Consider the following 26845-nt stretch of genomic DNA (forward strand, 5'->3'; position numbering starts at 1 on the left):
GTCTTGACCTACCCATCTTCACCCACTCACCATCAACTTTTAAATAGTTTCTTCCTCTCCTCACACACAAATCAACATTATTATTATTTCCCTGGCACTCCTACCATGTTTTTAAAATCAAATTTAAGAATTAGGAGAATCTCAATAGATCCAACATGTACAGTAATTCACACAAACTCTAAAATAACGTAGGCTATCCTGCAGGTGTTTTTTTTCTTTTTGCCTTCCACCACCTTAGTTAGAATCAATGGCCAGAACAGCTTCTTCCTGGTTTTAGTCAAGGCGTAATGTGCAAGTACATGAAGTGCACCACCAGGAAAAAAAAAACACAGGAAAAAGAGGAGTTCTTCGAACATGAAGCTGCTCTGGGAGAAAAAAATCCAAGAAATCTGGGGTGCTGGAACTGGAAACTGCACATGAAGCAAAACATATTAACCCCATCTGAAAGGAGGAGGAAAATATGCCTGGTCCCTTTTCTCCAGATGGGGCCCTCAATACATAAAGCCTAAATAGCTGAATTAGGGAATGTTTGCAAGGAATATTTACTGAATGTTAGTTCTAGCCTGGTCCTGGTGTAATTATTCCACAATTCTGTGATCTCTGGGCTTTCAAACAATAAGGGAACCAAGAATGTCAGGATTGTATAAAATGCCTTAAATATGGCATCTGATAATATAATATAGGCATTATTGCTGGAATATATGGACATGACTAGCCCACCCACAAAGATAAACTAGCCAATTTACTGAGCTTCCAATATTCCAGGATCACCTACTGCATCTATGTAAATGCCTTGAAGAGAAAGTCATTACCTGAGCTTTTGGATTCACTCACTTTTTAAATCCATGTTTATGGATAAAACAGGGCTCCTAATCTATGTTAGTTCTAGTATAAGAAATCTGGGACTACTTTTTAGCCCATATTCTAATAATAATAATAATAATAAAATTTTATTTCTGAGTCGCCTATCTGGCCGAGTTAACGGCCACTCTAGGCGACGTACATAAAAAGAATAAAAACACAACATTTAAAACCAAAACCTCAGTCAACAGATAACCTAAAACCGCCCGTCTATAACAGATAGCATTAGTCCACCCCAGCAATCCTATAGGCCTGCCTGAATAGCCAGGTCTTTAAGGCTCGGCGGAAGCCAACCAGGCAGGGGCATGACGAAGATCATACAGCAGGGAGTTCCAGAGGGTGGGGGCCACAATCGAAAATGCCCTCTCTCTGGTCCGCACCAGCCTAGCTGTTTTAACTGGTGGGACCGAGAGAAGGTCTTGCGTGGCTGATCTCGTCAGGCGGCATATTTGATGATGTTGGAGGCGCTCCTTCAGATAAACTGGTCCGAAACTGTATAGGGCTTTAAAGGTTAACACCAACACCTTGAATTGGGCCCGGTAAACAACTGGTAGCCAGTGTAGTTCTTCTAACACTGGAGTGATATGATCACGGCGACGGCTGTTCTTAATCAAACGTGCCGCCGCATTCTGTATCAGCTGTAATTTCCGGACCGTCTTCAAGGGTAGCCCAACGTAGAGCGCATTACAGTAGTCTAAGTGAGAGGAGACCAGGGCATGTACCACCCGTGGGAGCAGATGGACAGGAAGGTAGGGTCGCAGCCTCTGTATTAGATGTAATTGATACCAAGCTGCCCGGCTCACTGCCAATACCTGAGCCTCCATGGACAGCTGGGAGTCAAGAATGACCCTGAGGCTGCGGACCTGGTCCTTCAGGGGCAGTCTTACCCCATTAAACACCAGGTCTATATCTCCTAACCTTCTCTTGTCTCCCACAAGCAGCACCTCAGTCTTGTCAGGGTTCAGCTTCAGCCTATTTTCTCCTATCCATTCACTTACGGACTTCAGGCACTTGGAAATGGTATCCACAGCCAACTCTGGTGAGGACTTAAACGAGAGATAGAGCTGAGTGTCATCCGCATATTGGTGACACTGCAACCCAAATCTCCTGATGATGGCCCCCAGCGGCTTTACATAGATGTTAAATAGCATGGGGGAGAGGATAGAACCCTGTGGCACTCCACAATTGAGAGGCCAAGGGTCTGAAACCTCATCCCCCAATGCCACCCGTTGGTGCCTGTCTGAGAGATTGGAATGGAACCACCGTAAAACAGTGCCCCCTATTCCCATTCCCCCCAGGCGATCCAACAGGATACCGTGGTCGACGGTATCGAAGGCCGCTGAGAGATCCAGGAGGACGAGGAATGTACATTCTCCCCTATCCAGCACCCTCCTCATATCATCCACCAGGGCGACCAAGGCTGTCTCAGTTCCATGTCCAGTCCTGAAGCCCGATTGGAATGGATCTAGATAATCCACATTCTACAACAGCGTGATCATTATCTTGATCAAATGGAAAAAGAAAGCAAACATCATGATAATTGAGGCTGCAAATTCTAATGCACACTTGCCTAGGAGTAAACCACACTGAACACATGGGATATGAGTGAGCCATTGTTATGCTGTTCAGCATACAAAAAAGACAAGTGGTAGTGAGAGGCAGATAATTTTTCATTCACCTCTGCCTGGCAAAAAAAATCTTGGACCATCCAAGCAGGCAGAGATTTGTCCCCAGGCATCTCACTCTCTGGCACCACAACAACCCTGCTTCAAAGTAAAGCTAAATAGTCATCTGCAAAAATACAAAGTCCTAGCTATGCTTCATTGAAATTTATTTGTTACCTGCAACTTTCATCTCCTGGTTTTAAAAAAAAGAATTTTCAGGACAAATCTTCCCATTAGTTCTTCCATGTTAGGAATACTTTAGAGAAAGTTCTCTTAGAAATGCTTAGCGCTAAACATATACCTATCCATGAACTAACAGTCCCAAGATACTGGGCTTCACAGCTTGGAATATTATTGCCCATTAATATCTGACATTCAGAAGTCACTACAGAAAATTGACAGAAAGACAATCATTGGCAGCTTTGCAAAAAAAACTAATCTCCTAAATTAAGCATAAGAACTCTTAATAGGGCAGGGTAAAAGAACTGTAGTGAAAACTGTCTTAAATTTATATTTTCAACGGATATAAGTGGGTTGAGTTTGGGAATTAACCCCATCTGGAAACATATAAAGCACTCCCAGGACCCTCAAGAGATCATAGACACTACTATAAAAGAGAATTGTATGCTTTCAGTCGTGTCAAATAGAATATGTACCTCAGCTTATGCTTTCCACAGCACTTTGTCCACATCTTGTTTGACGTTATTCTGTCTTCCTAAATGGACAATGAAACTACCTACACAAATATATTCTAATCCTAGATAATTAAATAAACTGTCAATACTAGAGTTGCCAGGTCAGAGGCATCCCAAAACCTGAGATTTCAGGGGCAGGCCCTAGGGATGTCATTAAGCATGATACATTAAGCATCAACCACACCTGCTTGGAGCATACCACTCAAACAAAAAAGATTATCTTATAGAAAATTAAAATAGAAATCTTAGCTGAATGACAGTGTTTCCAGGTCCAGCTAAAGTGACAGGATCACTCCTTCTCTCCTGCTTAGAGAGCCTGGGTAAGGAACATTTAATCTAATCTACTTGCTTCTAGCAAAAAAGGTAAAGGTGTCCCCGCACTTATAGTGCGAGTCGTTTCCAACTCTTAGGGTGATGTCTTGCGAAGTTTACTAGGCAGACCGTATATATGGGGTGGGATTGCCAGGTCCTTCCCCGGCCTTTCTTTACCTCCCAGCATATGCCGGGTACTCATTTTACCGACCATGGATGGATGGAAGGCTGAGTGGACCTCGACCCCTTTTACTGGAGATTCAACTTCCTCCTTCCGTTGGAATCGAACTCCGTCCGTGAGCAGAGCTTCGGCTGCATTACTGCCGCTTACCACTCTGCGCCATGGAGGGTCTTCTGCTTCTAGCAAGAAGGGTTTAAATGCCCTCAGGCCAAGCCAGTCACCAGAAGGCCACTATAAGAAAGCCTAGTGTTGTGGAGACATTAGATTGGAGCACTCAGGAGTGAAGATGGAAGACCCTGAAGGCTGCAATTCTAAACAAACTTACTAAGAGACTAAGCCCCACAGAATTCAACATGACTTACTTCTGAATAGATATGGTTAGGATTGTGATGTTGGTAAGGCTTGACTAGGGATCCTCTGCAAAAATATCCATATCAAAGAAGGGTTGGCAACCACCTGCCTGGAATGCCCTGCTTGCCTTTTAACGTGGCTGCTCCAAATTTATTTACAGACTTCACTCTTCACTGCAGAGAGAGGTTTGAGAAATGAGTAACAGTTAATAAGATTCTCTACTCTTTCCTGCCTACTCTGTGGGCTGCTATAAACTCACTTTGACAGCCAACCCAATTCCAGTGAGTAATAACTGACAGAGAGAAAACACACATGGATTGGTCTATCTTCACAGGTAGTATATTGGGAACAACAGCAATTGAATCTACACTTTCCAGTATGTGAATCTTCTTTTACCACTATTGGGAAAGAAACAAACCATCATGCAAACAAGGGGTATCATTAGTGGGCTTAAGGGAGTTGAGCTGACACATGGAACCACTGCTGTTGCTTCTATAGATGACAGAGAGTTAGGTCAGAGCTAAATGAAATGAAAATAGAAAAAGAAAAGGCAGTGATGATTCCTTAAATGCAATACCATACCAACCTATAAGTAAGACAGAACACTCAGCATCCTACAACCAGTCAGGGTTCCTAACCAAAACTAAAAAAAATCCTGGTAGCGAGTCAGCCAAGGTCACAGAAATACCCATGCGGCACAACTTGACCCGGGGACTGCAGTTAATGCAGAATGCTGTGGCACAATTGCTGACATGAGTGAGACTCTATCAGCACATAGTATCTCTGCTCTGAAATTTGCACTGGTTGCTGATTTGCTACCAGGCCAAATTCAGGGTGTGCTTTCCATGTTATGGATGCCACACAGTCCTTGTTGTGCTCTTGTAAGTAATTGATCCTTTAGTATGGCAGTACCTATGCTTTGGAAATCCCTGCCTATTTACATTGGGCAGGTGCCTCATTATACTCATTTTGGCACCTGCTACATTTTTGTTTGGGCACGCCTACTCAGATGTAGAAAATATTGTTTTTATCAGTTTTTAACTCATTGTTGGTTTTATTATTTTGAATGTTTTAATACCTCTCTTTAACAGTTTTTGCCAATAATTTTATTGTTTTAATTCCTTCTCTAAACTGCTTTGAGGTTTTTTACAATGAAGCAGTAGAGAAATGTTGTAAATAAAAAACAAATAATTTTCAGAGTCACTGTGACTCTTGGGTCTCTTTCCTCTTTTAGGCACAAAGGAATCTGCCTTATACCGACTCAGGCCATTTGATACCATCTAGCTCAGTACTGATGACATGGACTAACATTGGCTCTCCAGGAGTCTAGACAATAGTCACTTCCAGAGACTGAATTTTGGACCTTTGCGTACAAAGCATGTGCATACCACTGAGCTACAGCCCTGTATAAAAAAGTATCTTTAAAAATTGTTCTTTTCAATTCACTAATGAATGAACAGCATAGTAGTGTAGATCCACATTATGCATTTAAAGCACATTCAACATACATTTGAAGCACATGAATTTCACCACAGAATCCTGGGAACTGCAGTTCGTTAAGGGTGGTGGGAACTAAAACTGTGAGTGAGAAATTACACTTCCCAGGATACTTAGGGGAGAGTCATGTGCTTTAAATGCGCGTTGGATGTACTTTAAATGTATTATGTGGACCTGCATTACGTCATAAACTTTGCCTGCAAATAAATCATTTTAATTAAATTTTAAAATGGAAATAAGATACAAACTTTACTGGGTGACCATGGGCTGTGCACCATGTCTCAGCCTAATCTGTCTCTCAGGGTGAAAACAACAGAGGGGGGCAAACCATCACAAGGAAGAAGGGCACACTTAAAATGTAGAGGGAATAATGATTTGTAAATAATAATTTACAACCATAGTGTGAAATCAGATACATATCATATGAAGAAATACTTATATAAGCACGAATATCAAAGATATTTATTATTTATACAACCCATAAATACATTTATAGTGCAATCCTATGCATGTTTACTCAGAAGCAAGTCCCAATGTATTCAATGGGGCTTACTTGAACAGGGAAGCATGCACAGAACTGCAATCTCAAGTGATAAGAAACTTCACTCACTCATCCCAAAATTCAGGATCATGTCACTTTATGCTGTTTTGCAATTGTTTATACTTGTTTTATAGTTATTGGATTTTAAATTGCTTTATTTCTTGTTGTGAGCTGCCTTGATGTCCAACCCTACCTCACAAAGTTGTTGGAAATATTCCATATATACACACACTGGATATGTAAGAATACATACACCCCATATAATAGTTTATTGTCAAAACCAGTTGGCCATTGCAGAGCATTTTTTTAAAAAAAGTATTAGTTTCCTGCCAAATAAAAGCAGTGATACCTAAGTAAGCCCTGCCTAACTGCTTTGGGGAAAAAAAGGATTGGGGAGGGAGAGAAAGATTTACAACACAATCTTTTTCTATGTTCACTCAAAAGTCCCATTAGTTTTCAGCATAATCCTAACCATGTCTACTCAAAAGTAAGTCCTACTAAATTCAATGGGGTTAACTCCCAGGTATGTGGAATTAGCACTGCAGCTTTACTCCCAGAAAAGCTTCATATTATGAAGGTTTTCAAAGCAGATTATGAATAAGACAAATAAACTGCCCTCTTCAACAGTCCAGTAAAATTTAAACTTCGACACCTTAATTAGAAAAGTATAAGACCTCAGCATGTACACTTTTTAAATCTTCTTTTCAAAGATTAATTGAAAAATGTATAATAGGCCATTTTTGCAATTAATTAAAAAACCTGCATGCATACTTTTATTATAATTGTAACTAAAATTATTTACTGTATATGCCCACCAAGATCCTGCTGTGATCTTCTGTTGCAGTGCAATCTTATGCATATTTACTCAGAAGCAAGTTTCAATCCTGTACAGAGAAAGTACTCTCTATGCTGCTGAAAGCTAAATATTTACTGAATTCCTGATGTGAGACAAGCACGAAAAGGAAACTGTTGCCTGGGGTATTGCCTGGGGTCAACAAATCTTGTCAATCACAACCCTGACTTCACTTATTGGCTGTTGTTGTTGTTATGTGCCACCGACTATGACTTATGGTGATCTTATGAATCAGTGACCTCCCAGAGCATCTGTCATGAACCACGCTGTTTAGATCTTGTAAATTCAGGTCTGTGGCTTCCTTTATGGAATCAATCCATCTCTTCTTTGGCCTTCCTCTTTTTCTACTCCCTTGTTTTTCCAAGCATTATTATCTTTTCTAATGAATCGTGTCTTCTCATTATGTGTCCAAAGTATGATAACCTCCGTTTCATAATTTTAGCTTCTAGTGATAGTTCTGGTTTAATTTATTCAAACACCCAATTATTTGTCTTTCTCGCAGTCCACACAAAGCTCTTCTCCAACACCACATTTCAAATGAGTTGATTTTTCTCTTATCCGCTTTTTTCACTGTCCAACTTTCACATCCATACATAAAGATCAGAAACACCATGATCTAAATGATCCTGACTTTAGTGTTCAGTGATACATCTTTACATCTGAGGACCTTTTCTAGTTCTCTCACAGCTGCCCTCCCCAGTCCTAGCCTTGCATCTCTTTTATTGGCTAAAAACCTGAAAGGGGAGGAATTAGAGCAGCCGGTACTAACAGAAGTTGTAGGAGGGGTGGCTGACATTTTGGTTTATATCTTTTGAACCAGACCTCCCTGAAACTTAGTTTATATATATATATATATATATATATATAAAGCTAAGAGTCCAGAGATTAAGGTGACTCACCCGCACACTCGGAGAGGACCCCCAAAAACAGGAGTCTCTGGGCAAAAAGTGGAGACCTGGCAACCCTAGTCAATATATCTCTATGCAAATTGTGGAAATCTAGCTCAGCAGAATAGTCTTGATATCCCCCCAGTTCAATACTATATTAGTTTAAATGCTACCTCATCCAGTAGCTGTTCTATGAATCTGAGAGATCTTTGTCCTGATTCCATGAACCAAACAGAGCCTTGAGATGAAGATATCTTTGCAAGAAGGGTAAATCAAATAAACAACCAAATGAACCCATAATGCATGAGCACAATTAAATCATTGGTGCATGGAACTAGGACATGACAATTGATGAAGAACAAGAGCTGTAAGATAAAGTCTTGCAAAATTTCTAAATTTCAAACACTTCTAGCTTTGATCATACCACTTTCTCACACAATTCTTGGTGCTCCTCAGCAAGGGTGTTTGGGAATACCCCATGTGGTCAACCCCCAAGTTTTATGCTAGGTCCTAGGTGTTGTATTCAACTTACTCAGAGGAGACTCATTGAAATTAATGAATCTAAGTTAGTCATGTCTGTGTCTATGAGTCTACTATAAGTAGGACTAGCACTGAATACCACCCAAGATGTGTCCTCTTCACCATTTTTAAACTTTTTATTTTAAAAAATTGCTTAGAAAGTGGCTAGTTGCACTGCAAAGCACACCACCTGCCACCTTAATTTGCCCAGAGGCACTCCATAAATTTATGCAAATATGTGTCATGGGCTAGTATCCCAAGTTTTCTCAGTACTTCGCAGCACTCCTGTTCCTCAGGATTCAGGCAGTTCTCTTCTGCTCCCCTTGTGAATGCAAAGTTACTTGTGCTTAATCTGTTTAATGGCAGATTCCCAGGAGCAATGTAGCCTCCAACTCCTTCTAAAGACCTGGAAACCTGTCACAACTGAGAGCCTCTCTAGCCTCGTATAACTTCTCTACCTAAACTACTGGTTTGTATCAGTGTGATTTTCAATTATGTTTTATACCCGTATATAATATCAACACCTAACTAAAGGCAATGGGGAGAAAAAGAAGGGTAAGAGAGATGTTCTTTACAATTTCTAAAACTTCCAAGCCCATTATTGCAGTGGTTGCTAAAGTTGCTACATGCCTTCTCTTGGCTTCATGGAAGTAACTAGCTTCTTTCTGAAACACGCAGTAAGGCCCAGTCTACAAAAAAACATTTTCTGTATAACAGCATTTGGCTGAATGAATTGCTATCATCCCCAAAATAACAAAACTTCTAAACTGAATGAAGAGAGGGTAGTTATTAAGGTATAAGAGGTTTTAAGTTACTATTGTCACTGGCTCATAATTCTTATTATGTGCTCAGCAGAGATTTGTAAAGCTCAGGGATAAAGAAGTCTTAAAAACAGTAGGGCAGGGATTGCCAACCTATGTGGGCTCAAGGGCACATTTGCATGCACCACTATCACATGTGCACAACTATGTACCACAACCATTCCAACCTGGGTGCAAGTCTACAATGGGCATCTTTCAAGCCTAATTTCAGTTGAGGGGGATGGAAAGGACTGGCAAAAAAGGCTTCTGTGGGTGAATATGTACCATGGACACACCGTGATAGCAACAATGAGTTAAGATATCAAAAAATTGATATTCCCCACTTTCTTATTTCTCATAAGCAGAGTTGATAAAAATCAATTACATTTTGAAAAAAATGATTTTTTTATTTAAATTGGATTTCAAAATCTTAAAACAATTATAAAAAAACCTAGGTCAAAGATATCATCATGAACACAAATTATACCATTCAAAATTATATTTTATGAATATGTTAACAACAGTTTATAGAGATGGGAGATAACCTGATCGGTCCTATCCTGCAGATGGTGTACATGAAGTGCACTCTCTCTCCCCCTCTCTCTGTCTTGCCTCTCTCTAAATGCAAAGATAGAGAAGGTCAATGAATAGACAATTTGGGGAGATGGAGTAAATCTGAACAAGGAGGAGACCACTGAAGGGGAAATCCAGCTCTTAACACTGGTAGCCAATCCTGCGGGCGTAGAGAGAATTTTTCTTCCTTTGGACTAATTCATTCAAAATCGAGAAATAAGTTGGGAACTGAAAGCTTGTATTTCTTTTCCAGACAATGAACAAGGAAGACAAAGAAGAAGGCTAAGTTAACTGTACCATCTAATATTTTAAGTTTCTCATGTTGACTTGGTTGGAATTGCCTGAGTTTTATTTTTTAAAGAACTTTACATTTATCTATGAATTGAAACAGTTAACCATTCAAATATCCATGAGCGAATTTTGTTAACGTTGTTGATTTGTTGAGGAAGAAAACTAACCAGAAGAATAAACAAATCTTATTTGTACAATTTAAAAGCCTGTTTGGTTGTGGTGAATCCGGCATATCATGAAAAAATATCATGATTAATTGAACAGCTGGAGCTGGTTCATCTCCTGAATGACTTCACAAGTTCATTCTGCTTTAGTACTAAAATGACCAAATTATCATCCCATTTTTTATGAAAATTAATCTGAAATAATTCAGAATAATTGCTTAGTGTGTATCTAGATGTGCATCTTTTAATGAAACCTACCTCTATGAATATGTATTAAGGTTATATTAAACAATAATGTACTTCTACTAAAAAATGATGATTAAATAGAATCTTACTACTGATTTGAACTGTGGTTTAAATAATTAAAATTGAGTTCTTCAGAGAAGCAATTTAAATCTTGATTTAAATCAAATCAACCCCTGCTCATAAGTGAAATATACAGAAACACTAACTAGTAAATTTTTCGCTTGACTATCCCACAATATTTACCTAAATCATTTCAGGGTTAACATTTCATAAATTCCCTCTATTACCCATATAAATATTTTGTTGATGGATAATTCCAGCATGTTGGAAAGATGGCACTAGTCAACTAACATGCAAGATTTTAAAATATATTTATACGCTGCTATTTAGTTCTAAGGTACTCACACACACACACACACACACACACAGAGAGAGAGAGAGAGAGAGAGAGAGAGAGAGAGAGAGAGAGAGAGCAGTTGCACATGGGCCACATTCATGCAGCTCCTGGCAAAAGCAGAGCAAACAAATCAGAAAGCCTTGGCTCAGGGCTTAAAAGTTGGGGAGCACCCAAAATAGTAGGGGGAAGAAAAATTCTGTAATAAATTTAATTTATTTTTGTAAAAAAAAATAGTAATGAAAAATTAGGGTGGGCCTCCTAGCCCCCCCCCCCGCTACAGTTCTGCCTTAACTTCTCTTTGTGTCGGAACTTCAGATTGCGGTTTGTTGCTCCTTAACAAGTTTCGATCACTAGCCCACCTTAAGCTATGGTTTGTTGTTGGCTTGGTGATCGTTTATCCCGTTACGCCAGGAGAAAGGTGAAGTAGGAGTGACATGCCAGCACACAACAGCACACTGGTCTTTCACAATAGACATGATAAGCCAGAAACACCACTTCTGAAAGATTTAATTTCTTCAGCATAAATATTTACAGAAATAACTAGTTGTCATACTACGTTGTTTATCTTACATCTTGAACAACATTGTTCTTTAAATAAAAAGGACACCTCACATTAGAGAATCCAGAGTTATTTTTGTCTGGTAGAAAAAATGTGGCTATTAGCTTTAGTGAATTGCCATATATAGTTTTGGTTAACATTTGTTTGTTGTCCATTGTTCTCATATTTGGAAAAATGAAGCACATCATTCAATCACTTATTTACAATGGCTGCAAACATGTGTGTGAACTAGCACACAAATATACTTTTCATACGTGCAATACAGAAGCTACTTTAAACATGGATAGTTTATGGAAGCAAACAAAATATGCAGCCTTTAAAGCTACAGCTGGGTTCCTCCGAGGACTGCAAAAGAGCAAGAATACATAAAAGATTTGTTGACAAATATTTTGTGTTTGCAAGGCAATAGCCTTTCAAGACAATGCACAGTGACAGGTAGACTAATCACATGAAACATCCCAAGATGCTCTGCAACAACTTAAAACAGCTAGAACAAATCTGGCATAAATACTCATGGTAGTTACTCATAGTAGGACTAAACTACTTTGATTGCCAGGACATGCCAACATTCCAGGGACCAGTGAAGTGTACTATGTTGTTGTTATGTGCCTTCAAGTCAATTACGACTTATGGCGACCCTATGAATCAGCGACCTCCAAGAGCATCTGTCATGGACCACCCTGTTCAGATCTTGGAAGTTCAAGTCTGTGGCTTTCTTTATGGAATCAATCCATCTCTTGTTTGGCCTTCCTCTTTTTCTACTCCTGTTTTTCCCAGCATTATTGTCTTTTCTAGTGAATCCTGTCTTCTTAGTGTTCAGTGATACATCTTTGCATTTGAGGACCTTTTCTAGTTCTCTCACAGCTGCCCTCCCCAGTCCTAGCCTTCTTCTGATTTCTTGACTATTGTCTCCATTTTGGTTAATGACTGTGCCAAGGTATTGATAATCCTTGACAAGTTCAATGTCCTCGTTGTCAACTTTTAAGTTACATAAATCTTCTGTTGTCATTACTTTAGTCTTTCTGACGTTCAGGTGTAATCCTGCTTTTGTGCTTTCCTCTTTAACTTTCATCAGCATTCGTTTCAAATCATTACTGGTTTCTGCTAGTAGTATGGTATCGTCTGCATATCTTAAATTATTGATATTTCTCCCTCATTTTTCACACCTCCTTCATCTTGGTCCAATCCTGCTTTCCTTATGATATGTTCTGCGTATAGATTAAATAAATAGGGTGATAAAATAAATCCCTGTCTCACACCCTTTCCGATGGGGAACCAGTCAGTTTCTCCATATTCTGTCCTTACAGTAGCCTCTTGTCCAGAGTATAGGTTGCGCATCAGGACAATCAGATACTGTGGCACCCCCATTTCTTTTAAAGCATTCCATAGTTTTTCATGATATACACAGTCGAAGGCTTTGCTGTAATCTATAAAGCACAGGGTGATTTTCTTCTGAAATTCCTTGGTCCGTTCCATTATCCAATGTATGTTTGCGATGTGATCTCTGGTGCGTCTTCCCTATCTAAATCCAGCCTGGATGTCTGGCATTTCTCGCTCCATATATGGTAAGAGCCTTTATTGTAGAATCTTGAGCATTACTCTACTTGCATGGGATATTAAGGCAATAGTTCAATAATTCCCTGGGATCCCCTTTCTTTGGAATTGGGATGTATATTGAACACTTTCAGTCTGTGGGACATTGTTTAGTTTTCCGTATTTCTTGACAGATTTTTGTCAGAATTTGGACAGATTCAGTCTCAGTAGCGTGTAGCAACTCTATTGGTATGCCATCTGTTCCTGGTGATTTGTTTATTCCAAGTATTTTAAGAGCAACTTTCACCTCACATTCTAAACTTTCTGGTTCTTCATCATACAGTTTCTCCTTGAATGAATCTATCATCCTGACATCTCTTTTACAAAGTTCTTCAGTGTATTGCTTCCATCTTCCTTTTATTTCATCTCGGTCAGTGTGTTCCCCTGTTGATTATTCAACATCCCTACTTGTGGTTTAAATTTCCCTTTCATTTCTCTAATCTTTTGGAATAGGGCTCTTGTTCTTCCCTTTTTGTTGTCCTCTTCTATTTCCATACAATAACTATTGTAATAGTTCTCTTTGTCCCTACCTACTAGTCGCTGTATTGTTGCATTTAGGGTTCTGACCGTATTTCTATCTCCTTTTGCTTTTGCTTTCCTTCTCTCTTTAACCATTTTAAGAGTTTCTTCCGTCATCCATTGAGGTCTTTCTCTCTTTTTAACTAGAGGTATTGCCTTTTTGCATTCTTCCCTGATAATCTCTCTGACTTCATTCCATAGTTCTTCTGGTTCTCTGTCAACTAAGTTTAAAGCCTCAAATCTGTTCCTTCTTTGATCTTTATATGCTTCTGGGATGTTATTTAAATTGTATTTTGGCATTATGATTGCTTTGTTGGTCTTCTTTAGCTTTACTGATTTTCAATATGACCAGTTCATAATCTGTACTGCAGCCTGCTCCTGGTCTTGTTTTCGCAAAAAGTATGGAACTTCTCCATCTTTTGCTACCAATTATATAATCAATTTGATTCCTATATTGACCATTTGGTGATGTCCACATGTACAGTTGTCTTTTCGGTTGCTCAAAAAAAATGTTTGCAAGAAACAAATTATTGGCTTCACAGAATTCAATAAGTCTTTCTCCGGCTTCATTTCTGTCTCCTAAGCCCCATTTCCCCACAATTCCTAATTCTTCTCTGTTCCCTACTTTTGCATGCCAGTCTCCCATGATTATCAGCACATCTCCCATGATTATCAGCAATTTCTTCCTGTACTTCTGCATAAAATCTCTCCAATTCCTCTTCTTCTGCATTTGCCATTGGAGCACAGACTTGGATGATGGTTATGTTAATAGGTTTCCCATTTAATCTCATTGATATCACTCGCTCAGACCTTGCGTTGTAGCTCCTAATTGCTTTTGCTACATCACTTCTCACTATTAAAGCAACCCCATTTCTTCTTAATTTCTCATTTCCTGCATAAAATATTTTGTAGTTGCCTGATTGAAAATGTCCCATTCCCATCCATTCACTCACGCCAAGTATTGTAATGTTGATAAGTTCCATTTCTTTCTTGACAATTTCTAACTTTCCCTGCTTCATGCTTCTCACATTCCATGATCCTATCGTGTGTGTCGTACAACTCCGGACTCTCCTTTCGCATCTGTGTGCATCAGCCTCTGGGCTTCCTTTCGGCTTTGACCCAGCTGCGTCATTAGTCACAGCGCTACTCGTACTTGTCCTTTGTTCTTTCCCAGTAGCTCGGTGAGTGCTTTCTGACTTGGGGGTCTCATCTTCCAGCACTCTCATGTTGCATTTTGGATACTCTGTTCATAGGGTTTTTGTGGTAAGAGGTATTCAGAGGTGGTTTACCATTGCCTTCCTCTGAGTTTGGATGCATTTTAGTCTGCTTTCTCAGCTTTGACCATTCCACCTTGGGTGCCCCTGCTAGGAGTTTAGCCTCTTGGTCTAAATTCCTGATGGGATAGCTCTTAGCTTCTTCAACATTCTCAAACCCCCTCACCACGTTAAGGTGTGCATCCTAAAGGGGGAAATTGTACTATAGGTAACATTTAAAAACAATTGATAAATTAGTGATTTTTCTCTATATGAGTACAAAATCTCAGAGTATGTTTGCACTACTAGTTTAACTTTAGTATATTGCTAGAACAGAGATAGGGAACCTGTGCCCCTCCAGATGTTGCTGGTCTACAACTGCTGTAATCTGTGTCCACTGGGTAGGGTTGCCAGGTCCCCAGTTTTTGCCCTGAGATTCTGGATTTTGGGGGTCCCCTCTGGGTCTCCAGGTGACTCACCCCAATCTCCGGACTCACCACTTTTATTTTAAAAAAAAGTTCTTAGGTGGTCTGGTTCAAGAGATATACACCAAAACTTCAGCCATCCCCCCCACAACTTCTGTTAAATGATCTCGCAGCTGGCTGCTATAACCTCACCCTTCCAGGTATGTAGCCAATATGTGAAGTCAGGGTTGTGATTGACAAGCGATTTGTTGACTTCCAGGCAATAGCTAGAACCCATTGCAAATCCAGAAAACTGTTGTTTTTTCTTGCTTGTCTGAAAATTTAGTAAGTTTATAGCTTTCAGCAGTAGCAAAAATCCCTTTACATGTCACAGATCTAGAACAAAACATCAAAGCAGAATCTTGGTAAGCAAGCACAATAAACAATTTCAGTTACGATTATAATAAAAGTGTGTATGCGGGGGTTTTTTAATTACTTGCAGAAGTAGCATATTACACATTTGATCTTTCAAATAATTTTTGGATAGAAATATTTAAAAAGTTTACATACAGTTTATGATGCCATTACAATGTGTTATACTTTTCTAATTATGAGGAGTCAAATAAGTTTAAATTTTCCTGGGTTGTTGAAGAGGGAAATTTATTTGTCTAATTCATAGCCTGTTTTGAAAACATTTCCAATATGAAGCTTCAATCCCATACTTGCTTTTCTGGAGTAAAGCTGCAATGCTAATCCCACATACCAGGAGTAAACCCCACTGAATTCAACAGAACTTACTTTTGAGTAGACATGGTTAGGATTTGTGCTGTAAACCAATGGGACTTTTGAGTGAACATAGTAAAGGATTGTATTATAATTTTTTCTCTCCCCCTCCAATCCTATTTTTAAAGCAATTAGGCAGGGCTTACTTAGGTGTCACTGCTTTTATTTGGTAGGAAACTAATACTGATTGTATTTTTTTAAAAATGTTCTGCAATGACCAACTGGATCTGACAATAAACTATTATATGGGGGTGTATGTGTTTTTACATCTCCAGTGTGTCTGTATATGTAGTCTTTCCAACAACCCTGCGAGGTAGGCTTAACGATCAGAAACCAAGGAAGCTCACAACAAGAAAGCCCTTTAATCCAATAACCATAAAAACAAGTATAAGACTGTTACAAAACAGATTAAAGTAGCATGATTCTGAATTTGGGGATGGGTGAGTGAAGTTCCTTATCATTTGAGGTTGCAGTCCTGTGCACGCTTCCCTGTTTCAGTAAGCCCCATCAAATACATTGGGACTTGAGTCTGAGTACACATGCATGGGATTGCACTATAAATATATTTATAGGTTATGTAAGTAATAAACATCTTTGACAGTCATGCTTATATAAATATTTCTTCCTACTATGTCCTGATTTCAAACTATGGTTGTACATTATTGTTTTTTCTACATTTTAAGTGTGCCCTTCTTCCTTGAGGTGGTCACAGTTCCCCTCTGCTATTTTCACCCTGAGCAGCAGATTAGGCTGAGAGATTGCCCATGGTCACCCAGTAAACTTTGTAGCAGATCATCATTTAAAAAATTAATTAAAACAATTTACATGCAGGCAAAGTTTATGAAGTCGATCCACACAATACATTTAAGGCACATTCAACTCGCATTGAAAGCCCATGACTTCCCCCAAAGAATCCTGGGAAATGTAATTTTCCCCTCACAATTACAGTTCACACCACCCTTAACAAACTACAGTTCCCATGATTCCACGGTGGGATTCATGTGCTTCAAATGTGCTTTAAATGAATAGCATGGATCTTCCCTAGGTAGCTGTACATTCATTAGCGAATTGTAAAGAGCATTTTTAATATATATATATATTTAAATAGGGGTAGGACTGTAGCTCAGGTCCAAAGGTCCAAAATTCAATCTCTGGAAAATACTATTGCCTGGAATCCTGGAGAGCCAATGTTAGTCCATGTCATCAGTACTGATCTAGATGGTACCAAATGGCCTGACTCTGTATAAGGCAGATTCCTTTGTGCCTAAAAGAGGAAAGAGACCCAAGGGTCACAGTGACTCCAAAATGAATTTATGTATTTTATTTACAACATTTATATACCACTTTACTATAAAAAAAGCTGTTTTCAGAAAATAAAATCAATAAAAGTTTTGGCAAAAACAGTTCAAAGACAGGTATTTAAAAACATTCAAAATAATAAAACCAACACTGAGTTAAAACAGACAAAAATGTTTTTTAGTAGGTCCCTAAAAGAGTACAATGAAGGTTCCTGCCTTATGGCAATAGGCAGGGAGTTCCTAAGTGTAGGTGCTGCCACATTAAAGGATCAATTTCTTACAAGGAATTGGAAACCAACAAAAATCTGACTCATAACTGCCTATGATATGGATGTGGATGCTTTATAAAAGAAGTACACATCTGTCATAGCTGAATGAACAAAAGTAAATATAGCCAGTATATATAAAAACAACGCCTGAAATACAGTATCAAAACATATGACCAAATGTGTTTTGACAAAGTCTTCTTCAGTGGTCAATCAATGTATAAACAACAAATATACAATTCAGCACAAATCTATGTAACATTACAATTCACAGCACAACTCCATTTAAAATGTTCTTAATCTTAATTAATAAATAAAATAAAATTATTTCTTAATCTTTCTTAATTCTTAATCTTAATTCTTAAATTGAGAATGCAGGATGAAGCAGAGTTACAGCCTATTTAAACACTTGTATACATTTAAGAAATAAATAATTTTATTAAATTAGTTTAAATTGGAGGGACAGTCTTGCAATGCTCACACAGCTGGAGAGTATCTTCTATATATATATATTGGTGTGGCATTCAAGAAATCTCCAGATATTGTTTCTGCAGCTTTAAATGTAGTCTGTAAATTAATTTGTGTATTGCCATAATGCCTAAAAAATACATCAAAATGAGAGGCCACATTTTACCTGAAAGGTATATAGAAAATTGAATTTTCATAATTACATCCCTTTTAATCTGTAATGTTCCAGCAACAAAGTTAATAGTTCTTTTTTTGACACCACTAGTTTATTTTGCGAGCAGAAGATTCTCCCACCCCACTTTGTTAATCTATGACTCTCATCACATTTTCCTGACAAGCACTTATGGAGATCAAATTGCAGACAGACATGAACATGCAAACTGATTAACTAGAGTTAGAGCAATCTCATGTTAAACAAGCTTTCATGGACTTCAACACGGTAATGCATGCAACAAAACAATTAAGAACGGAAAAAAGAAATAACATTTCACAGTTATTAAAAATGCATAAAATGCCCAGTTGAAATAGTATCAATTAATGTATCTCCGGCCACACCATTTGTTTCAAGGCTAAGAATGATGCTACTCAGCAGGTTAGTGCTTTAATGAAGGAGGCCCAAAATTCCAGGGAGGAATTCCTGTGGCTGAAAAAAATTACAAAGTTGCTGAGTAATGTGTTTTCTGGATCTGGGTCCCATAAGTTCCTACAGAGGGTAGGTATAATAACACAGTGTGAAATATCGCAGTGTATGAGAGAAGAGTTGTTAAGAAAAACAAAGAAAGAGAACATGTACGTTTAAGCATGGGCTGGCTGAACCGCAAAGTAAGCTTAGAGTGATTCACCACCGCAGCAGCATTATAATAAAATAGTTATCACGATTAAGAAAAAAAAATGTTTTGTTCTTCGTTTGTAGAAGATTTGTCACATAACTCTACTGGAGGAGATGCTGAACATGTGCACAAACATGTACACTCTCCCTCCTTCCCTCACGCACACACTCAACAAATCAGTCCAATGTTACTGATAAGTCCATATCAGGCTGGATGTCGTTCAGGACTAGGCTACAAGTAGACCAGCCTGCTCATTCACTGTTAGAAAAATGAATGTAATACTCACTGGCTTGGATCCTAAGATAAGCAGAGCTTGGAAAAGTTACTTTTTTTGAACTACAACTCCCATCAGCCCCAGCCAGCATGGCCACTGGATTGGGCTGATGGGAGTTGTAGTTCAAAAAAGTAACTTTTCCAAGCTCTGAAGATAAGTAAAGCAGAAGTAAAGTCTCCTGTCCCCTCCTCTCTCCTTCATCCACCTATGTTCCTGAAAGACTCTGTGCACATCGGGACCCTCATGAAAAATATGGAAGAGAGCAATATAGGAGAACTGTCCAAACGTGGGCCAAGATTCACACAATTTTAGGCAATTAGCCCCTCCCCCAGGTGCCCTGCACACCCCATCCCACATTGTTCAAACCTGACTCTTGACCCTCCAGAAAAATGGCCACAGGGATGTGCAGGGGGAGGGGTAGCAAACATTCATTACATTAATTTCCTTAAGTTAACTTATATCAGAATCCAAACCAGTTTCATTGGCTTTCCATAAAAAAGTATATACTCCACAACTGGTCTTTTGATTCCTCTTGACAATCTGTTGAGTCTGAAAACACTTACCTAACTTTGGCAGAGAATAGGGCACTCTGAAGTAGTCTTCATAAAACTCAACTAGTCTCCGAGTAATGTTTAGAGCATAATCCCCAGTTCCTCTTCTGATGGCATCAGGTCTTGCATACAATCGGATCTGATTGGAAAACAAAACAAAGGATTGGTCATTATGTTTCCTGCTATTTTAAATGGACTACAAAGTGAAGAAGTCCAAAGCTGTTGGGTCTCTCTCACACACTTTTTAGATTTTCTCTCCGAATCTGAATATGAGCAGCATAGTTGGCTTGACTGAAAAAACAAACTTGCACAATTAAAAGTAATGAAGCTAAGAGTGCCATCAATCTAAACCTAGCTGCATATTGCAGTGCATAGCCAGGAAATGAAGAGGCAAGACAAGATGAAGTGTGGGTAAATCAAGAGCCAAGTTTATTGGAATAAAGCCAATTACATGCTTGATTGCATAATAAAATGATCTGCAGAGACAAGTGCGGAACGTAACTCATACCAAATTGGGTGAGGACACCCTACCATGGGAAATGGCGTGGTCCAAGCCCAAGCCCCTTCTCCGGGCCCCATCCTCGCACGGTCGTTAGGAAGGCCTTCCTGCTTCACCCCCCCTCAGGGCCGCACAACTCTGAGTGGGTGTTACAGGTTAGCCCCAAAGGTGAGCCTTATCCTGCCAACAGGCCGCACAACCTGGAAGGCAGGCCTTAGAACCAATCACCTTAAAGGGTGCCTAAGGGTGGTCACCAAACCCTACCTTGTGAAATTCCACACATATCCGCCAAACGTGACCAAATAACTTATTTACAGATTAAACTACGAGGCCAGGCAACAAATCAGCCAAATCAAAGTAAACCAAATAAAATTAAGCAAATCAGTCAAATTAGAAGAACAGTACAGGGTAGGCAAAAAACTTGCCAGCAAATGAAGGCATGGCTGCAAATGCCCACCATCGCAAGAGCCCTTGGGTCTGACAGTGGCGGGAACAGTGTCAAATACGCAGATTTTAAATCCATCTTAAATCAAATATGAATATTCAACGCGATTGCTTACATATGTTTTCTGGAGATATGATGGCAGAGTGGATTAGTGTAACAGTTCTTTGCCTAAATTAATGTAGAGGTGGCTCAATAGGAAAGGAGTTCATGGTAAGAGAGCTTCGGCTATGGAGCAGTATACAAATGCAATAAATAAATAAATAAGTCAACGGCACCTTCCATCAAGCCCTGAACATATCAGCAGGCTGAGTAAGTAATATAATAATTCATTCACCTTTTTTTATACTGGCACAGAATTATTCTGGATGAGCAAAATAAACCTTCAAAAAGAACCATTTATAAGCTGAATCATGTACACAAACAATTAATATTCCTAAAGCCCATCCATTACTGCTCCAGGCCACTATTTCTATTTTCAAACTGCAGGAAGTATATTAAAGCTGCTCGTACTTCTTACACAATTTTGATGTTAGAGCTACAGTCAGCACAAAACATTTCAGCTGTCTTCCAGTATGAATCACCAAAATGAAACAGCCATTTCTTCATCTAGTGGCTGTGCGCTGCAGCCTTCGTTGCTTCTGTATGGTAGACCAGTCAGCCAAAGTTTTAAAAAGTGCCTCATAGAGCAAACAGTATTTATAGGTCTATAAGCTAATGCACTTCACACTGCTACTGTTCACACAGAAGCAGAGCTAAATGCCAATCAGTGGCCCAGTTTGCATGACACTTTAAGCCACAGTTAAGTTTCACTTGTTGTCATTTGCTGCCCTGGGCTCCTTTGGGTGGAAAGGTGGGATAAATAACAACAACAGTTTAAAGGTGAACACACAACACACTGGTCCACAGGGAGAAAACTGTGGCCAAGTTGCACATTTCCAGCTGTGGCTGCACTGCTGGGAACCAACCTGTGGTTTGGCTTAGTGTTACAAAAGAACCTAGGCTCATGGCTTGTCTCTCTCCAAACAAACCACGAGCTGTAATCAAGGTTTTTTTCTTGGCTTACAGCTTATTGTTTTTTGGGGGAGACATAATGTTTGGACATATTGCCGAGCCAAACAATGAATTAGCTCCTAATAGTGCAGCAGAGCAGCAAAGCAGTTGCTATTTTCTTCCAGTATGCTGAGCATTCACCTTTAACCTATAGTTAAGCTTAACGTGTGAACAAGACCAATAATGTAAACAACTAATGTGGGTGACTGCCATTCTTGGTTCACACTCTACTCTCTAAACACTTACACCACTAGGGATAAATCTGCAGAAGATTGCACTGCAACTCAAATCCAAAATTATGAAGTTGTACCACTTGAGTACTTGCATATGTATGCAGCCCTTTGTGCCTCACACCACAATCCTATATGTCTCTACTCAGATGTTAATGTCTATAGAGTTCAAATGGCTTACTCCCATGTAGGACTCCTGTCTCAGTGTGGTTTTGCCTCTAGTATGAGAATGAGTGAAGGCCTGACTAAATGCAGGCCTGAGTAAATTTATTATTATTATTATTATTATTATTATTATTATTATTATTATTATTATTATTATTTGATTTATATCCTGCCCTTCATCCCAGCAGGAGCCCAGGGCGGCAAACAGAAATGCTAAAAACATTTAAAAACATCATAAAAAGACCTTAAGATACATTAAAACAAAACAACGTTAAAAACATTTTTTTAAAAAGCTTTAAAAACATCTTTTTTAAAAAAATGTCAAAAGCAGGCCCACAGACTCTCCTATATCACCTCTGCAACTTGTGGCACCCATCGTTTACAACACAATACAATGTTATGGATGGATTTTTCCTGAAGTAGAGGGTCACTCATGCCCAGAGTCTCCGTATTATGCACAGGTTTCCAAGTAGTGGGGGGAAAACTATTTGTTTGTAAACAGCTGTGAGGTTTTATTACAGTCAAGCTGTATAGAAATTCACAAGTTTAAAGAGGAATGGAACAGAGTATTATAATGTGCTATACAAACAATGACATCAGGCAGATGCCTTCACTGTACTCTTTCAGGTACCTGCTTAAAACATTTTCATTTAGGCAAGCCTATCCAGACATGTAGGTTATATGTGTTTTAATCTGTATTCAGCTTATTGTTGATTTTAATTAGCTGGTAAATGTTTTTAAAACTTTTATTGATAACTTTATTTATTTGTTTGTTTGTAAACAGCTGTGAGGTTTTATTACAGTCAAGCTGTATACGAATTTTGTGAAATAAATAAAAATAATATAAATACATAAATAATAATAATTAATTATATATAAATTATTTATTATTTGATTTATATCCCACCCTTTCTCCCAGTAGGAGCCCATATATGATATATAACACATATAGTTATATGTGTAAACTAAGATGGATGTATTGATGGTTATCGTATAGAATATGAGCTGATGAGGGTTTTCTTTCTTTTTCTTTCTTTTCTGTTAATGCACTTACAATAAAAAAAGGTGAGAGCCAGTGTGGTGTAGTGGTTAAGGTGTTGGACTATGACCTGGGAGACCAGGGTTCGAATCCCCACATAGCCATGAAGCTCACTGGGTGACCCTGGGCCAGTCAGTGCCTCTAAGCCTCATGAAAACCCTATTGATAGGGTCGCCATAAGTCGGAATCGACTTGAAGGCAGTACATCTACATTTACATAGATAGGTGCAGCATTCTGCATGGCCAATGGTCAGGGATGGTGTGAAATAGTGCGAGCTGTACTCCATCAACATCTGGAGGACCCTGCCCTGACTACCCCTGGTTCACACATTGTCTAATATCTGACTTGCTTCCATTCATACTACATACAAGTGTCATTACAGAGTCACCATCTGCATGGCCATAGTCCCTTTAATAAATGGAAATGACACCACGGGGAAGAGGGGAGACAGAATAATTTCTCTAAACCTTTTCTTGAAGTTTTAACATGGTACTTTTTTAAAAATTGGTTCATCTTCAAATTTTGTGTTGTAGAATCTTAGTAGAATACTTAATTATTGTTTTTTCTAAGGTAATGTGAAACAGAAAACAATATAATTAACTGAATGATTCATGTAATATAATGGGGTTTTCCTCTCTCTCAAGAGTCCTTTTTCTAATTTTTTGCACTTGCAGCGATAGCAGATACATAATTTCCAAGATCATATCTATTTTGTTTAGAGAAAAAAATATGTTGGACGACTGAGAAAATATTAATTTCCAAGATTCCTTTCCTCAATTGTCCTAACAGCATACATTGAATGAATGAATGAATGAGTGAATGAATTTATTTCGGTCATGGACCAGCCAATAACAGCATACATTGCATGTAATGTATTTTAAAAACTGTGTTTTTAAAAAACACCGTTAATTTTTTACACAGAGGAGGGTGGCGGGAGTGGAGCTGGTAGAAGTGGAGCAGAATGGGGCCTCCATATCCAAATGCTCTTCAGAAGCTGCTCAGAGAGGAGAATGCTGGCTGCAGCAGCTGGGCACAACGGAAGGAAACAAAATTCATGTTTTCTTCCACCACCTCTGTTCCCAGCATATCGGCTGCCAGGATAGAGAGCTGCAGGACCAAGCTGAATGGGCTCAAGATGTGGCATAAGTCCCCTTTCCCTCTGTTCCACCCGACACACCCCAGAATGCCCCCTTTTGGGGCCTTCTGCCAGCTCCACTTGCACCAGTCTCAGCTGAGCCAGCTGGGTAGCAGAGTACACCAGTGGTGCTGTGGCTGTACCCGGGGGGGGCTTCTGCTGAGGAAGCTGGGTGATTCCAACACTCTTTCTCCTCTGCCATAGCTTTGCCACATTCAAACCCCTCTGCATATCTTAATTAAGTGGCTTTTTATCCTGAAACCTTGATGGACACTCCTGCATAAGCACTATAGTGAGCCAGTTCAGTACATTAGCATAAAAAGTTATCCGCTAACCTGGATTTTGGTTAACCATGGTTAAGAATGAACTGTAATCTAATTCATTAAGTGTCTGCACCATTGCACTGTGTATAAATATAACTAATGTGAGATTAACACATATTTCATTTGTTGCACCCAACATGCATGAAAAATCACTGTAACTCCTGAGCAGCGGGTTGGATCCAGGCTGGCCATTCTGTTCATGGAAGGCACAAAGTTCCAGCAGAAACTCCCTGTTGAAAGAAGTAGGGAGATAATCTTCATCAATTCATCCTTTCCCCTACAGCCACTCCCACACACACAGGCACTCTGCAATGGAGGATCCCCAAACATCCAGAACTTTTCAAGAGGCAAGGGAGATCGCAAGTGAAGAAGTAATCTGTAAAGATCACCTTCCCACCATTTTTCTCCAGTGCAAGCAGAGCTCTGCTCAGCACACCTCTGGATCCAACCTCTGGATCCAACCCCCTCATGAGGAAAGACATAGAATCATAGAATAGTAGAGTTGGAAGGGGCCTACAAGGCCATCGAGTCCAACCCCCTGCTCAACGCAGGAATCCAAATCAAAGCATTCCTGACAGATGGCTGTCCAGCTGCCTCTTGAATGCCTCCGATGTCAGAGAGCCCACTACCTCTCTAGGTAATTGGTTCCATTGTCATATGGCACTGAGCCCAGGACTGAGCCCTGTGGTACCCCACTCATTACGTCCGCCCAGTTTGAGAAAGAACCATTGATAAGCACTCTTTGAGTATGATTCTGCAGCCAACTGTTGATCCATCTAATAGTTGTTCCATCCAGCCCACATTTAGCTAGCTTGCTAATCAGAATGTCATGGGGCACTTTGTCAAAAGCTTTGCTGAAGTCGAGATATATTATGTCCACAGCATTCCCACAGTCTACAAGGGAGGTTACCCAATCAAAAAATGAGATGAGATTAGTTTGGCAGGATTCGTTCTTCATAAATCCATGTTGGCTCCTAGTAATCACTGCATTGCTTTCAACATTAGCTCTCCTCCAGTCATCCGGCACTTCACTAGTCCTCCAGTATTTCGCAAAGATAATAGACAGCAGTTCTGAGAGTTCTTCAGCCAGTTCCTTCAATACTCAAGGATGCAGTTTATCGGAATCTGCCGATTTGAACTCGTTCAGAGTGATTAGGTATTCCTTGACCATTTGTCTATCAATCTCAAGCTCCAATCCTGCCCCTTCTACTTCATGTTTCCCAGGAGGGTCACAGACCCTTTTTGGGGAGAACACTGAGCCAAAGTAGGAATTGAGGACTTCTGCCTTTTCTTTGTCATCTGTTATAATTTTGCCATCCTCATTGAGTAGCTGTGCCACCATTTCTTTTCTCTGTCTTTTACTATGCACATACCTGAAGAAAGCTTTTTTGTTGCTTTTAGCATCCCTCGCTAAAGCTTTAGCCTTCCTGACACCATCCCTGCAATTCCATGATACCTGCCTGTACTCTTCCTTTGTGGCCTGGCCTTCTTTCCACTTCCTGTATGTGTCTTTTTTTTGTTTTCAGGTCATCTCTAAGCTTTTTGTGAAGCCACATTGGCTTCTTCTGCTGTTTCCCCCCTTTATTCCTTGTTGGAATTGCTTGCCATTGCGCTTTTAGAATTTCCTTTTTTAGAAACTCCCACCCATCTTGGACTTCTTGTCTCATTAGGGTCGCTTGTCATGGAACCGCACTTACAATTGTTTTGAGTTTATTAAAATCCGCTTTCCTGAAGTCCAAGGTGCACGTATGACTACTCTCAGCTTTTGCTTTTATTAAAATAAAGAATTCAAGTATGGTGTGGTCACTTTCCCCCAGATTTCCCGTAACTGCCACTTCATCCACCAAATCATCTCTATTGGTTAGAATCAAGTCCAGGATAGCTGATCCTCTGGTTGCTTCCTCCACTTTCTGTAGGAGGAAGTTATCTCCAACACAAGTCAGAAATTTCTTGGAGGGGCCATGTTTGGCAGAATTTGTCTCCTAACAGATATCGGGATAATTGAAATCCCCCATTACTACTACATCATGCCTCCTCGGAACATTGGCAATTTGCTTTTCAAAAGTTACATTCTCGTCTTCTCCTTGATTGGGTGGTTGGTAGTAGACTCCAAGCACCACATTCCTTTTATTACTTGCCCCATTAATTTTAATCCAGATATTTTCGGTGGAGCTACCAAGCTCATCTTCCTGTATTTCTGTGCAGGGATATATATTTTTAACATATAGCGCAACTCCACCTCCCTTTTTATTCCTTCTGTTCTTCTTGAACAAGTTGTATCCTTCAATTACTGTATTCCAGTCATCCCACCAAGTTTCAGTTATACCT

General features: G+C 39.4%; 1 protein-coding gene across 4 annotated transcripts in view; it reads right to left on the minus strand.

Moving 5' to 3' along the window:
- The window catches only part of TRHDE (thyrotropin releasing hormone degrading enzyme), a 393299-nt gene that overhangs the window by 295775 nt on the left and 70679 nt on the right, over positions 1–26845 (minus strand). For all 4 annotated transcript variants that reach the window (XM_061639727.1, XM_061639726.1, XM_061639725.1 and 1 more), the window contains exon 3: positions 19643–19769. In XM_061639727.1, the coding sequence (XP_061495711.1) occupies positions 19643–19769 (127 nt within the window). The remainder of the gene's footprint in view (positions 1–19642; positions 19770–26845) is intronic.

The sequence above is a fragment of the Rhineura floridana genome, chromosome 8 (assembly GCF_030035675.1).
Source record: "Rhineura floridana isolate rRhiFlo1 chromosome 8, rRhiFlo1.hap2, whole genome shotgun sequence".
Classification (NCBI taxonomy): domain Eukaryota; kingdom Metazoa; phylum Chordata; class Lepidosauria; order Squamata; family Rhineuridae; genus Rhineura; species Rhineura floridana.